We start from the raw sequence: 14,606 nt of genomic DNA on the forward strand, positions 1-14,606 counted from the left end.
AGGAGGGACCTACTCAATTAGACAGAATGTTATGTGACTGATGACGCTGTCCATCAAGATACAGTAATGTAATCTCTCTCATCTACAGGGCACGTCCATTTAACAGACTTCAATATCGCTGCTATCGTAAAGGAGGACCTAAAAGCAACATCCATCGCTGGAACCAAACCATACATGGGTAAGAAAATTAAATTTTGGAGGGGAGAGGGTTGGGTGTCATATTTAATACAGCCACCTTACACTGAAAAGAATATCTTCCCTTTTTTGTTTAGAAAAGTTGTTACCTCATAGCTCCTCCGTTTGTATTCACAGAACAGCTGCACACCTATGGGCATACTGTAATATTCAATTAGTCACACTTTTCTTTTCATTTAAAAACTAATGGCCACCTTGAGCTCAAAAGCACAAGCTTATTGTTGCAAGGGTACAGGTTGTCGGTTCTGATGGTTATGCAGCGCTGAGTGGGAGAAAAACCCTATACTTTGTGTTTAGGAGTGATTTTCTGTGTGCAGTAGCATGTTTTGTAGCCACTATTCTGGTAAAATTTCTCAGACGCTGAATCTCCTTGAGGGTGAGCAAAGATATTTGAAAGTGATTCATGTCCTTGAAGCTGGAAATGCAGAGGCATAACAACACTTACAATTTCTTTGATAAGTATGCATCAACATTTGTAAAACTATATTTGATTTCCTGCTGAGTCATGTTTCTATGCAGAGTAAATTTTCAAGCATATTGTCTAATTGTTCACAAACAGCAGATATTGTATGCAGACCAAGAGTCGTGAGGGATATTAACTTTAAAGTGACCGGTATGAGAATCTTTGAATTGTGTTGCTTTACAAGATTGATAAAACCAGTGACGTAAGGTTTTAAGGCATATTCAGTTGTTCTGCCATGAGAAAGCATGGCGTATCCACTAATGTGGATTCAGCTCCCGATATACCAGATAGGAGCTAACAGGATTTCAGGGGGATATAAATGACAAGGAAGGGCATGTATTTGTCTGTATGTGTCTGTGTGAGTATGTGTGTGGTTGCCCAAGACTGTTCTGTGTGTGTTTTGCTGGTGTCTAAGTTTTGACACTTTTAACCTTGTGTGGCAAGCTTTAAGCTAAATACTGTGGTATAACAGGTCTCTCATAGGTATATAAAAAAAATCCTATCTCTCAAAGGTTTAAATTTTTCTTCCTAGCATGAGAGAACTCTGTGGGCATGTGTGTGCAAGAGTAGATGATTTACATCCATAGAAGGAAAATTATAAAACAAGTGTCCCTGTTGCAAATTAGTCATTACAATTCTTTATTTAGGTCTAATGTCCAAACTACCACCTTTATCACTTTTTACATAAAAGTGGTGATACTCAACTGTTTCAGATGTAACAACATTCCCATAAACCTTTCAACACCCATAGCCTCCTCGAGTACTATGTATCTTTTATCTTTGCCAACTGTCTTGAAAATAACTGCATCTAATAGGATCAAAGCGATTAGAAAAAAAATAATGAGGGGATTCACTGTATATTGGTTGGAATAAGAATGCACTGAACAAGATCATTTGTGTGCAGCATCTTTCTGCAACATTCCTGGTCTGTCTGAATAAAACCATTATGGAACATTTAACAAACGGCAAATAGAATCTGTCTCAATAGTCTAAAAAGAAAAAAAAGCCAGATGAACCAATTGGTTTTGAGTTTTCTGTGTCTGAAAGGGAATCGCTGTTTTAAATTAGGAGAGCTGAAAATGCCATCATGTAGTAATTGTGTTGAACAAAATGTGCCTTTTCTCAGCTCCCGAGCTTTTTCAGACCTTCGAAGGATCCCACCCTGGCTACTCCTTTTCTGTCGACTGGTGGTCGCTGGGGATTACAGCCTATGAACTACTAAGAGGACAGGTAACATAAACAGTCAGTGTACCGTCACCCTGTCCACATCGCAGCTCTCCTCAGTGTAGCCTGGCACACTTACATGAAGTCAATAATGCATATGACAGCGATAAGAGTGTGCTAAAAAAGTCCTATCTCTAGAAAATTTGATGCAAAGAAAATCCTCAATTTACAGGGATAGTTCAGCATTTTTTAAGTGGGGTTGTGTAACATACTTACTGCTATGAGTATTTAGTACCTTACCTGCAGGCAGCAGTCAGAGTACTGTCTGTTTGGAGAAGCAGGAAGACTTATTATGGGGGAGCCATGCTTATAACTACTCAGAGCAGGGACCAAAGGAAAATAATTTTCTAAAACAACTCAAACCTCAAACATTTCATTGCTGTTCAGTGCACAGTGCCCCTGATGAATCAGACTGTTGTTACCTTTGTGCATGCAGTGACACAGAGTAACACAGATGTTGTACAGTCAAGCTTTCACTGAACTGCTACGAAATTTTGGTTTATACTGTTTTAGACTTTTGTCCCTAGTCTTAGTAGCTGTTCATTCGTCTCTGCTTCTCCAAACAGACAGTGCACTGACCACTGCCTACTGCAGGTAAGGTACCAGCTACTCATAGGTTAGTCACTCAGTTAAGTCCACTTAAAAAAACGTGTAAAAAAAAACCTATCCTTTTAAGTTACTGAGAAATATATTTGAATGTTTACTCATAGGGGTGAAACGAATTGCTCCAGGAGAATGACAACACAGAATATGAGTAATTCCAAGAGCCACATAATTGAAATGAATCATTAAGATATATGATGCTCCCATCTGGAGGAGTTTAATTCTGATGTCACGGAAATTACACGGGACAAATTGTGTTCGCTCTGAGTTCTTACTCTATTAGACTCAGTCTTAGAGCTGAAAGTCAAGCTTTCACTGTTTGTTTGTGGAGTCAAGTCAAACTGCAGCTGCTGAATTCTCTCACATATTTCAACATGGTGATTGAACATACAACAGTAGGACCTATCAACACTTAATGACATCAGAAACTGGTCTTGAGTCATTAACATTTTAGTGTGATCTCCTCACACTGTACATGCAAAGGTCTTGCTTCATCACTTTCTCTTACGCCCACTAAAATGCATTCTGTTCTCTACCTGATCCTAACTTGACCATTCCATCCAGCTTATTTAACTCCAAATCCTTCCATTATCCCTTCTTAAATGTTTTGTCATTTCTGTCCTCTTACTGAAGCAAGGGCTTCTGCCAGCCTTCATCGTTGTGCAATTAATTCTGTGTCCTGCAGTTTTGAAGTATCTCTTGACCTTCTCTCAATCAATAGAAGGCTAAAAAATGTTATTCTTACCAAGAAATGACATGAAGTGACTCAGACTTTGGGCCCCATTTTGTGTCTTGCCACACACTCCACTTTTTTGGAAGTTCTTCCTGCCCCCTACCACCCTAACATTCTCCCAGACAATTCATTTTCACTTCGTTCTCCCCCTGCCTCTTGTGTGTTTTCCTACACTTTTCTCCAAACGTCACATTTCATCACTATCCATAACACAAAAGTCAGATTTAGGGTGTCAAAACTGCCCTGTTGGATGTGCAAAATAGCCAGCTGTGGGAAACTGAGATCCCTCTCACTATTATAAAGCTCCAGGCATCTCCATATGTAGCTCTTCTCAACTTTTGCTTCAACTCTTTATCTCAAGCTCTCTCTATTTCTCTGACAGCAATAATGTCTCACTTTGATTTAATCATTGTACTCACTTTTTTAAACATGCTTTCCTGCTGGATTTGACACTTACTCCTAGGGCAAGTGCTGAACTTTCTCCAGACCCACAAGTCTTTGTCTCAACTTTTACCTCATCCAAACTAGATTTTTTCATTAATTTGAGTAAACATTTGGACCTTCACAGAAGGACACAGAACCTGCAAGGTGAATTAACAAAAGGGTATTGTAAATTAGTATATAATGTGTCATGAAATGAAAACGGACTAGATATCTGAGTTGCAAGTTGTAAATACAAGTATTTACAACTTTAAGTTGTAACATCACGTCTCCTCCCGTCTCCTCTTCCGTCTTTATTTCAGAGACCATATGTGATGAGATCCAATACCCCAGCTAATGAGATCCTACAAACGTTCCACAAAGTCCATCCCAGTTACCCAGCAGCCTGGTCTTTGGAAATGAAGTCTCTTCTCAGAAAGGTAAATAAGTTGTGCATTTATGAACAGAGGTTTAAAGGTAAATTAGCTATATTTAATTTTGCGTAACCACTAACCACCAATGAGACTTTTCTCTCATGTTTGATATCTTTATTTCCTCTGGGAAGATAATTATACATAACTGATACCAGCAATTCATTAGTAGCTACAGAATCTTAATTAAGGTTCTCTTTCGTTGCCGCAGCGCCACTTCCTTGCAGTGTGGTTTTTGAATTATAATCACAGAGCAAAAGCACTCAGTATTCAGGATCAGTGCTTAGTAACATTCCCTTTTATGTATTTTAGCTTGTAAAGCCAAGAGTTTTCAGTCCTTGTCTGAAGATTTTTGCCATTTCTTCCTAGAAAAGGCTTCTCAGTTCTGAGAGTTTCTTGGGAGTATCACGCTGCTTTTCTTAGGTATATTAGCCGATTTTCTATCATTTATAAGTCAGAGGTGTGAAAGAGCCTTGGAAAAACCTTCAGCTTACTCCTCTTCAAGGAAACCTTTGTGAATTCTGAGGTACAGTATTGAAAGGTAATTGTCCTTTGAAAATTATAGTTTTTCCTCATAAAGTGCGATATTGATTCAGAAATGTGTTGTATACAGTATAAGCTTTCCCCATTTTCTTTGTGCCATTGGCTGTGCCACAGTTGGAAAGATGTCCTTTTCGTGAAATCCAGGACCTTTTCTTCTCTGAAAACCTTTGCTGATTGCGTGCAAAACCAAAGATATTTCTGTCTCTTGGCTGGAGTTTTTCTAAATGCATATGGCTTGCTTAGATGTTCATTTTAAAAGGTTTTGATGCAAAATTTTGCTGTGCAGGAAATGTTCTCCTCAAATAACTATTCTAAAGGTCATATTTGTGCATGTGTGGGTGCACAATGCATGAGTGTGCCAACAATCCAGTGTCTCCTACATTTTCTTCAATATCTTTTACAATGAAACAGGGGGTTTTGATTTCCATTTGGCTACATTGTCATCTTCTTAGGCCTGTCTCCTGTTTTATTAAAGTTCTATTGCTAAATCATTGCTGCTGATAATTGGGACAAGAGACAAGTCAGGGGACTCATAACGAGATTTCCATGTTAGCAACCCAATTGGAACTTTGCAGATATATATAAAATCCATATTACCTCTTGGCCCAGCCTGCCAATCCACAAGCATGTAAGATGAGGTGTGGATAACAGCAGTTTTCCAACAAAGTTTTAAATCAAGTGTCCGTGTTGTTATTTGAGTCCTCACATAATATGCTATGTTCTCTGAATGGAGACTGATCCAGGTACATGCATAGCAAATATTCGGGTTGAATGCGTTTGGCTGCAGGGGAACTTGGCGGACCCTCATAGACTGGTGACGATGCAGAAAATGATGTCACACGGGTAGCACAGGAACGCAGAGTATGAGAATTATCTTTAAAGTTTTGCAAATTTGGATAATTTTGCTGATGAAGTCCTGATGAGCTAATTCACAGAACAAGGCGTTCACTAAGGTAGTGAAGGCTGTGTAGGCTTTCTTCTGGGGCCAAAATTTTACGCTTTTTTACTGTCAAATGTACACAACAAAAAAATATCAGACAAATCTTGCTCAACATGTTGAGGATAATCTTAAAGTTTTGGCATTATGTCTCATGGAGATTAACTTAACATTTATATCATTAACATTTGCATACCACTAAGTTACATCTGTTACAATACTTTAGATGATAAATGGATGTTAACAGTCGATTCTGTAATCTCAACAGTCTGTTAAAAATGAGTTGCCAAAAGTCTATTCTTCTTGTCACAATAAGCTAAGCTAAAATATGCACTGTTGTAGTAGCATTTGGGTTTTTCCTTGGCAGCTATCCACTGCAGTCAAACTGTTGCATTGCTTCGTGCTCAGACTCCTCGAAGCTCATTGGCATTCCAGTTGCATGTGCTTGAGTGTGTGTGCGTAGACAGTGAACAGGAGAGTGTGTGCGTGTGTGTATGGAAAAGAGAGTGGGAGATGAAAAGAAAGTGAGCATAACAGGGAAGAGTTCCATGCTCAATATATTTGTCCTTCATCTTTCATACCTGACAACTCACTGAATTCTCCTCTTCGCCATTTGCCTTCTAAATGCATTTTATTTTCTCATCCTCTCCCTCTGTTTCCTCTCTCCTCTCTGCCCTTAACTTTTCAGCCGTGCCACCCTGTGGACAGTCATTCTCACTCTCATCTTTTTCTCTCTTTCAGTTGCTGTGCATAGATGTCCAGAAGCGAATTTCTTGTCTAGCAGAGCTACAGGATCTGGACTACATGTCAGATGTCAACTGGGACGCTGTGCTTAGCAAACAGCTTCCTCCAAGCTTTATTCCCAATGTGAGTGTCAGAAATAAACTGAGTGCTACCTTGCTCTGAAACACCATGAAATATTAAACTGAATATACTGAAACTGAATTTAATGTTTTTTCTAGCATTCACCATTTTATTATATTGCTAATCACATAGGCTATCCCAAATCTACAATTCATCTACAAATAAGCAATAATATGTAATTATTTTAAGGCTGTGTATCCAAAAAAACAACATTATTTTGTCAATTTAAATGTTTCCCTCTGTTTTTTTTTTCCAATACTTGTTTTTATACGATTATATTTGTAAAGAAGACATAGCTATGGATACAGAAATATGTAGCAAGAAGTACCCTCTACTCTCATCTCATCTTTCCCTGTGAGGCTGTAAACACCACCCCCTGCTGGGGTGAGTCGGATCACCCACTGAGTGTAAACATGGTCTGTATCTGAAGCCACCTACTTAACCAGCCATACATACTGGGTTGGCCAAATTGCTACATATATTGTGAAGTATTGTAAGAGGCTAAATCGGCTGGACTCCAAAAATACTCAGATGACATGTTGATTTTGTACACAGTACACAGTAGGAATACTTCAGTTGTTCAGTGAATGAAATTGGCTGGTTTGAATTTTGGAAAGAGCCAACCTGACAGACCGTATCACAGCAAAAATACTGTTTGTATACCTGTTAGTCACAGATAAAAGCAGAAAGCATGCAGACGTCTACATGCAGTCATTATGATAAGTTGGGTGGAGAAAGTCAAGCTGCACGGCCGGCACACTGACATGCATTGCCCTCTGCTGTCAGACTCCAACTGTAGCTGGACTTATTTAACAGAGGCTGTTTGCTGGGTGCCTATAATGAAAGCCTACAGGTAATTTAACTCAGTTTTATACAAGTGTCTTTAGAAAAGTTAATAAATGTGCAACAATGCAACACTGAAGCAATATTACACTATACTGCATTCTATCACTGCTTAGTGTCAGAGATCAATAAGTGCATAATGATGCCTGTTGGAAGTAAATATCCAAATGACTATCTAACTGTAAGTCTATGCAGAGCAGCAGATATCTTTATTAGTCAGGCTGGCACAGAGGAGAAAAAGCATCGATGGGGATCAATGGGGGAGTGACGGTGCCTTCTTGTGTAACAACAGGCCAATCCCGTGTCTGGTTAAAGACTTTTAATGTATGGCCATAGAGGGAAACTCAACCATCATGATTTGTTTCCCTTCTCAAAGCATTCAGTTGTCTCCTTTATTAGCTTCTTGTAATTTAACTTAAATTCATCATTGAAAGTGTCAATTTCATCATCCTATTTAGTATTACATTTCATCAAACTCTAACATATCGCACAACCCATAGATTACATCACGATCATTTATCCAATAAAAATGTCAGACATATACAGCAGTGACACAGCTGTGTAGAATTTCCTGACTGTATCATTTGTGCCACAGGAACCAGCCGTCTCCTTTAGCTTAAATGTTTCCCTTTGTGTGTTTTTGTTGCTAAAGAGACGGAGGCTAAACTGTGACCCCACTTTTGAGCTGGAGGAAATGATCCTGGAGTCCAAACCACTTCACAAGAAAAAGAAAAGGCTTGCTAGAAAGACCAGAGACCAGGGATCTGATGGTTCCCCACAGGTAAGGTTTTCAATTAAACACATCAATTACATTTTAAAGCAGGATTTTAAGGACACCCGGATCACTTGAAGTCTGTAGCTAAAAACACTGTCATATTTGGAAAACTTGGATTTTATTACTTAAATTATTCAAATGATTTACATGTCATATAGTTTTTGAAAGCTTTTTAGAAAAGACATGTTTAAATATAATTTTGCTCAACTTTAAAAGGGCACATATGATCCTCTGAGGTCATACTGAACCAGCTCTTTCGGTCTCTTCCCATCTAACGGCTCAATATTATTCATTAAGGAAAGCAGTCCGTTGGTTCCATTTAACCATACTACAAGTGACGAGTTGCTCTTTATTTTGCTGCGTCTGGATGAGGGCATATTGTAGAGCTGTGTTTTCCCTAAGCTTCATCAGGATAAATAGCAAAAGCAAAAACCGTGACAGCTGTATGCATGCAAAACACAAATAATGCACTTAGCTAGCTGTGTTAGTCTCGCCAGTCTTCTGCATACTTTCAAAAAAGCATTTAGGAAAGCACTGAAAGGTTCATTTGACCTTCTTAATCAGGTGAAAGAGATGAAAATCCACATTACAGGGTCATAGACACTTTTAGCGAAAGCAGTGATTTTGTTTGTGCTCTTATACAGGAGATGGAGCAGATCAGTGCTGTTCTCTTTGTTTTTACAGCTAATTGTACCTTATAAGAGCTTAATTCATGTATGTTTATGTACGTTTAGCTACTCTAAATTCTAGGCTTTTGTCCAAACGTGAATCTTTTGAGCTTCCCATTGAGACTAGAATCTAATACATACAAATGTTCCCTTGGCTGTAACAGTGGCAGAAGTGTGGCACTTCTGAGCACATTAGAACAGTTTGTGGAACTCCTCACTAATACAAGGAAAGCACTTTGTGTTTTAGACCTAACATGCCAGCCCACAATGAGAAGTCAGAGCTGGCCCTAAAATGCACCATGTTTTATGAGAGCTGACAGCTGTTTGTGGAGATTTGACTTTGTCTGTATATCAGTGTGCAGCTAGACAACATTTATCATCCTCTGGCCCTTTTAGACAAAGATATAATGACACAATGATAGCAGCCTTTCAGAAAAAAATGTTTTTCATGTTTATGGAGATAGATGAAGGACCATGCCTGGTCAAATAAGCATGAACCAAACACACTTTTAGAGACATTCTAGTCTCATTTAGGCAATATGAAAACTACAAGTATCACATACTGATGGGAACTTTTACTGATTTAAAGCAGGTTGTTGGTTGTTTTTTTGGAGCATTTCGTCCCCCTCGTGTTAAGACTTCAAGTCCTTTCCTTGTAATCTATGATGCTGCCATTGCATGCAGCTCTCATTCTTTGGAGCTCGTCCAAATTGTTGTGGCCAAACACAATTTTCTGGCATCATATTTTGCAGTGTGTGCTAATCTTTGCCTCTGTCAGTCAGGGAAAATACTGGCTTTGCTGTCTATAAATATCACTTTGTGTTTGTGCAAAGCTTTAACATATCCATTTACCAAAGGCCTGTGGGGCCACTTGAGATATATGCATTTAAGAAAGAGACAAAGCAAGAAGGGTGAGTGCTTCGGGTGTTGCGGAAAGAGAGAGGTAGATGTCTATATGGCATCGCTGAACCATAGCAGATTAATATTGAATGAAGAAGTTCGCCCTCCCGTCTGTCCCAGCCTACTTTTTTCTTCTACTCCACTCTGTTCTGTATTCTTTTTTCATATTCATCCTTTCTTCTCATTTCTCTCTTCTCATTGTCAAGCTTTGCACTCCTCCTTTGTCCTGAGACTCCCTCAGCAACGCAGTCTGTGTCGTCCTTGCTGCTTTTTTTCTCTCTTTTTTAAAAAAAAATCTCTCAGCCTCTCCCTCCTATTTTTCTGATATGCTCATAATGTAGAATGGAATTAGCTCAATTAAATCACTGATAATATACAGCAGAAAATTGGACTTGCGCTGAGAGAACAAAATAAATTGGCACTTCACACACACACACACACACACACACACAAGGCCACAAGCTCTCAGAAAACCCATTTTAATCACTAATCAAAGCCATCCTCCACACCCTTTCCTATGCGCTCTGTACACATAACAGCAGACATACACGTAGGTGCATAAACTTCTACACACACAGAAAGATGCAGCTACACACACACTTCTCACACACACTGTACATTGTACATTTTTACAATGTACACTTTTTTTCTTAAATAACATTAAAGAGATGAAATGAGGAAGATATATCATGCATATCTGTACATGTGCTCACTGTTCCATTCATCCTTTGCAGGGATGATTCTGTGGTCATTCTTCCACATGAGAGTGTAGACAATATAGGAGCTTAGATCTCATAACAGAGCATTTGAGCATTTTTTTGTCACAAATATCAATCATTGTTAACACAAAAGAAGTTCATACATTGGAATGTTTTTGTTACTTTCCCATCTACATTGTAAAACACTTTAAAAAATCTTGTGATTATCAATTCAGGATAGCTTTGCTTATAAAGGTAATATTAGTGCTCCATCTCCTGGATTAACATGCAGACTATTAATGGTGCAGTGCATCTTTCTATGCAGAAAGCAAATTTTGAATTTTAACACGTCGTTCCATTTCTAATGTTTGAAATTCAAATAAGAAGTGACATCTCCAGATCGGAGAGGTGTCACACTAGACTGTTGTGGTGGTGTTTTAAATATGTGGCAGGATCTTGCTGTATGGTTGCTAAACTGTTATTGTAAGGGTGTCTCCCTTCGGTACGTTGGTGTCAGTGACCCGTGTGCTTTCTGAGGAGCACAGACAGATTATTACAATTATGTTCTATGGGACTGTGACTCCCGCAGGTGCAACATGATGTGATATTGTATGATGAAATGATGTATGTAAAATTACCACTAAATTTTGTTTGGTTTTGTTGTTTTGCACATGATCATTTTCCTCACTAATTTGAATATACCAGAAAATAAAGCACAACCACGTGTAAATATAAAGTAAGGAAACGGGCACATGGAGTGTGGCTTCACTTATCCTCAGAAGATAAAATATAAAAATAAACATCAATGCAATGTAGGTCCTCGTTTCTTAGGTAACGAAAAGACGCAGTAATGTTCAAAACGAAGTGAAACGTCAAAAGTTTGTATCAAGTATGAGACAAATGTAGCAAATTAAAATTTCAGAGTGTACTTAGTTAGCCAAAATTTGAAATAGGATGATATTTGGTAAGAGCTGACATAAGCGTCTGAAAAGGGTTTTAGAAGCATTTGAAGAAAAAAAAAAAAAAAGGTATTGCACACTTTTTTTCCTTTAAGTAAGAAATTTAAGAAATTAAGAAATTAATTTAAGAAATTTTCCCTTTAAGTAAATAAAATGTAAAATGATTCTGTTCTGTTAGTGCAAGTCAGTTGTAGTTATTAGATACTTAGCGAAACCATTTCTGGCAGATAACAGAGTTCAGAGGACTAAAAAAGAGAACCTATTGTAATTTATGTGTAGATCAAAAAAGGAGACAAACAAAGATAAAATATAAAATATAAGTACCACAAAAGATAACATTGCAAAAGTTTGAGCCTTGCAGAGAGACTCTATTTCAGGCAGCATGGCATATATGCTCATCCCCCCGCTGGAACTACATTTTACATTTACCTGAAATCCTTTAGCAGTGCTTTTATCCAAAACAACTTGCAAGTGAGGAAATAATATTAAAGCTTCAATGGTAAAGAAATTCTGGTCTCTTGGCTACAATAAGAAATTAATTGTGGGGAAATTAATTAAAATGGCGCAGTACAGGTAGAATAGATACAGAAGGGCAAGTGAGCCCGGATTAAATGTTTCAGGGTGTTAAAGGTGTAAAGAGCTGAGATGCTCGTGGAAGAGATGAGTCTTTCAGAGATTTTTAAAGTTAGAGAGGGACATCCTGTTCCAACAGCATTCGGTAGCTTGTTCCACCATGATGGAACCACAAATTAGAACAGACTGGATTGTTTTGTGCGTGTCATGTCTTGTGTGTGGGGATGCCTGTACCAGACCTAATGAAACTGGTCATTTAAAAATGCTATATTGATAAATGCAGTGTTTTTACTTCTAAATGGCCCTGCCTTTAGATTTATGCGCCACTGTGAGAGCTATATAGAGACTGTACATCATTCTTCTCGTCTCATCCATCATGTCTTTTGCGTCTCACATCTATAACTCATGTTTGACAAATGGTCTGCAGTTTTGTATTTATCCTCGGTTTCTTTGTCCTTTTTGTGGTCATCACAAGTACATCCTGTTCTCAAAGTCTCTGTCTGGATCTTTATCTTCTTTACGGGTTTGGTTCTTCCATTTTCTTCTGTATAATGCAGCGATAGTGTCCCAGGAACTAACAGGCTAACCTGCAATAAACATTTTTGCCAAGTATAGATCTGTTCCATATTTCTTAACTTTCTCCCTGTCACTCATGCATGTAAAATAATTTTACAATCCCCTTGCAACTACTTTCCTTCTGTTTTCCTCTGTACTGTTACCACTGTCTTCCTGCCACTAATTGATGGCTTTTGGATAGCAGTGGAGCATCTTCCCTGCTGTGACAGCACCTGTGAAGGACCTCTCTGCTGAGCTGTGGGACTGACAGCTCCAGACTCTAAATCAGCTGTTTGGTTGTTTTATGGGCCAGCTTTGAGAGGAACTAGCGTATGCGTATGGACTACATGTTCGAACCTTTTAGTGAGGATGAGGGCTGCCTTTCTCATGATGCTGTTAAAATCAAACCTTTGATTTACTGTATAAAGTTTTGAAGATCCTAAGATGGTAGTTTTGGAATTTGTCGAGGGTTAATATTGAAATGTGAATGACGCACAGACTTGAGTTATATATATAAAATGTAGTCTTGTGTTCTTGTGCTAGTTTCCCCCAGACCCACATTCACAGAGTACGGTTTGGTAATGATGACGAATATTTAAAAATATCTGGAATTAAGTCATTAAAGACCTGTGTGTCTCAAAAGCAATTTATGACATTCAAGTTTTATCAGAAGCCAAAAAAAAAATTTAAAAAAAACAGGCAAAATATAAATACTGATGATAAACATGAGCTCAGAGTCCGTGAGGACATTATCCCTGACCTTGTACAGGTTGCTAACTTCTTTACTTCATCTGTTAAAGATCTGACAATGAGTTTCCTCATGATATAACTAATGTAAAATCTGTAATCTGATGAAGATGATATCAACTCCTTTGAGATTAGGGAAGTTGACCAATGAGATCTAATGAGAGCCATCAATAACTAAAGACATAACCTAGATATTTTTTTTAAATAATGTTGTCACATCGTAATTCTGTCCCCGTATTTATCTTGTTACTGTTTCTATTAAAACTGGACAATTCCCTGATTCAAAGAAAAATAGATAAACCCAGCATTAAAATCTATAAATACAGAGGTGAGTAACGATATGGCTATCAGTCTCCTTCCAGCTCATTTTAAAGTGCTATCGAAGGTTGTATCAGAGCAACTATTAGATTATGTAGAAACAGTCTCTAGATAAAGAAGATATTGTAGGTGGTGTGTATTTGAATTTGAAAAAAACAAAAACAAACAATAACTTAATTTCAAAACGTTCTAAAATTCAGTCTGTCGAAGAAATCACTATCGTGGTTTAATTCATACCTGCAGGGCCCCAAACTGTGCGATTGTCATTGTATAATGTGAAGTCTCTCCCACATGAAATCTTATCCATTTTAGCCTGCGCATTAATGACCTTGCTATGTGAGATTTGTCCTATTTTTAGCTTTTAGATTTGCACCGATGATGCAGCTGCTTGCGTTTCTGGTCAAACTTCAGATGCTGTTTAAGAAAAGCTAACCACAAATAAAGATGGAAAAAGAAAAAGAAGGAAAACAAGATGTCTGTTTTTCTAAATGAAAAAAGTGCATCTGCATCTGAATCTCTCAATTTATAAATTCAATTACATTTTCACATAAGTCACATGGTTTGACTGTCTGATCTCAGGCAAGCCAGTCTACAATCAAATCCAAGGAGGTTCTCGACAGCATTAAAAATCCTTTTTTTAAGATTTTAGAAGTTTATTTAACTATATTGATTTGCACTGCATTACGTTTGTATTTAAATGTTTTATTGGCCTTGCTCCTCCACCTCTTTGTATGCATTAAGAAACTACAGAATTGCAGCAGATCCACTCGACCTGCTTTATGTGGCAACTGTAAACTCTTTTGCTCAGACGGGTTTTTCTGTGAAAGGAGCATATATTTGGAATGCACAACCTGTTTGTTTTAAACTCAATGATGAGACCTGTAAAATGTTGGTTAATTCAGCAGCAAACGTGTAATCATGTCTAGTTTTGAATATTGTGTTCTTAATTTATTTACTTTTTTTCTCTTATTTAGAGAAACAAGTGTTGCATATTAACGTCTGCTATATGTATTTAAATAATTAAATAAAATGCATCTCTGGGACCTTCCTCCTCATTGCACGCATTGGGGTGTGAGAAAGCACCTGTCTTCGTGTCTTGGCACTACAGCAGTGTTAGGACAGGCTTGCATGACAGCCGGATGTGAAGTGAAGTGGGC

The 14,606-nt window shown here is 38.0% G+C and overlaps 1 protein-coding gene across 1 annotated transcript in view; it reads left to right on the forward strand.

The window, feature by feature from the left end:
- The window catches only part of stk32a (serine/threonine kinase 32A), a 65,269-nt gene that overhangs the window by 46,833 nt on the left and 3,830 nt on the right, over window positions 1-14,606 (forward strand). Inside the window, exons 7-11 of the mRNA XM_072374799.1 lie at window positions 89-178; window positions 1,785-1,888; window positions 3,962-4,078; window positions 6,291-6,416; window positions 7,909-8,037. Coding sequence (XP_072230900.1) covers window positions 89-178; window positions 1,785-1,888; window positions 3,962-4,078; window positions 6,291-6,416; window positions 7,909-8,037 — 566 coding nt within the window. The remainder of the gene's footprint in view (window positions 1-88; window positions 179-1,784; window positions 1,889-3,961; window positions 4,079-6,290; window positions 6,417-7,908; window positions 8,038-14,606) is intronic.

This window comes from Leuresthes tenuis, unplaced genomic scaffold (assembly GCF_036924035.1).
Source record: "Leuresthes tenuis unplaced genomic scaffold, fLeuTen1.0.hap1 SCAF_21, whole genome shotgun sequence".
NCBI classification, from domain to species: domain Eukaryota; kingdom Metazoa; phylum Chordata; class Actinopteri; order Atheriniformes; family Atherinopsidae; genus Leuresthes; species Leuresthes tenuis.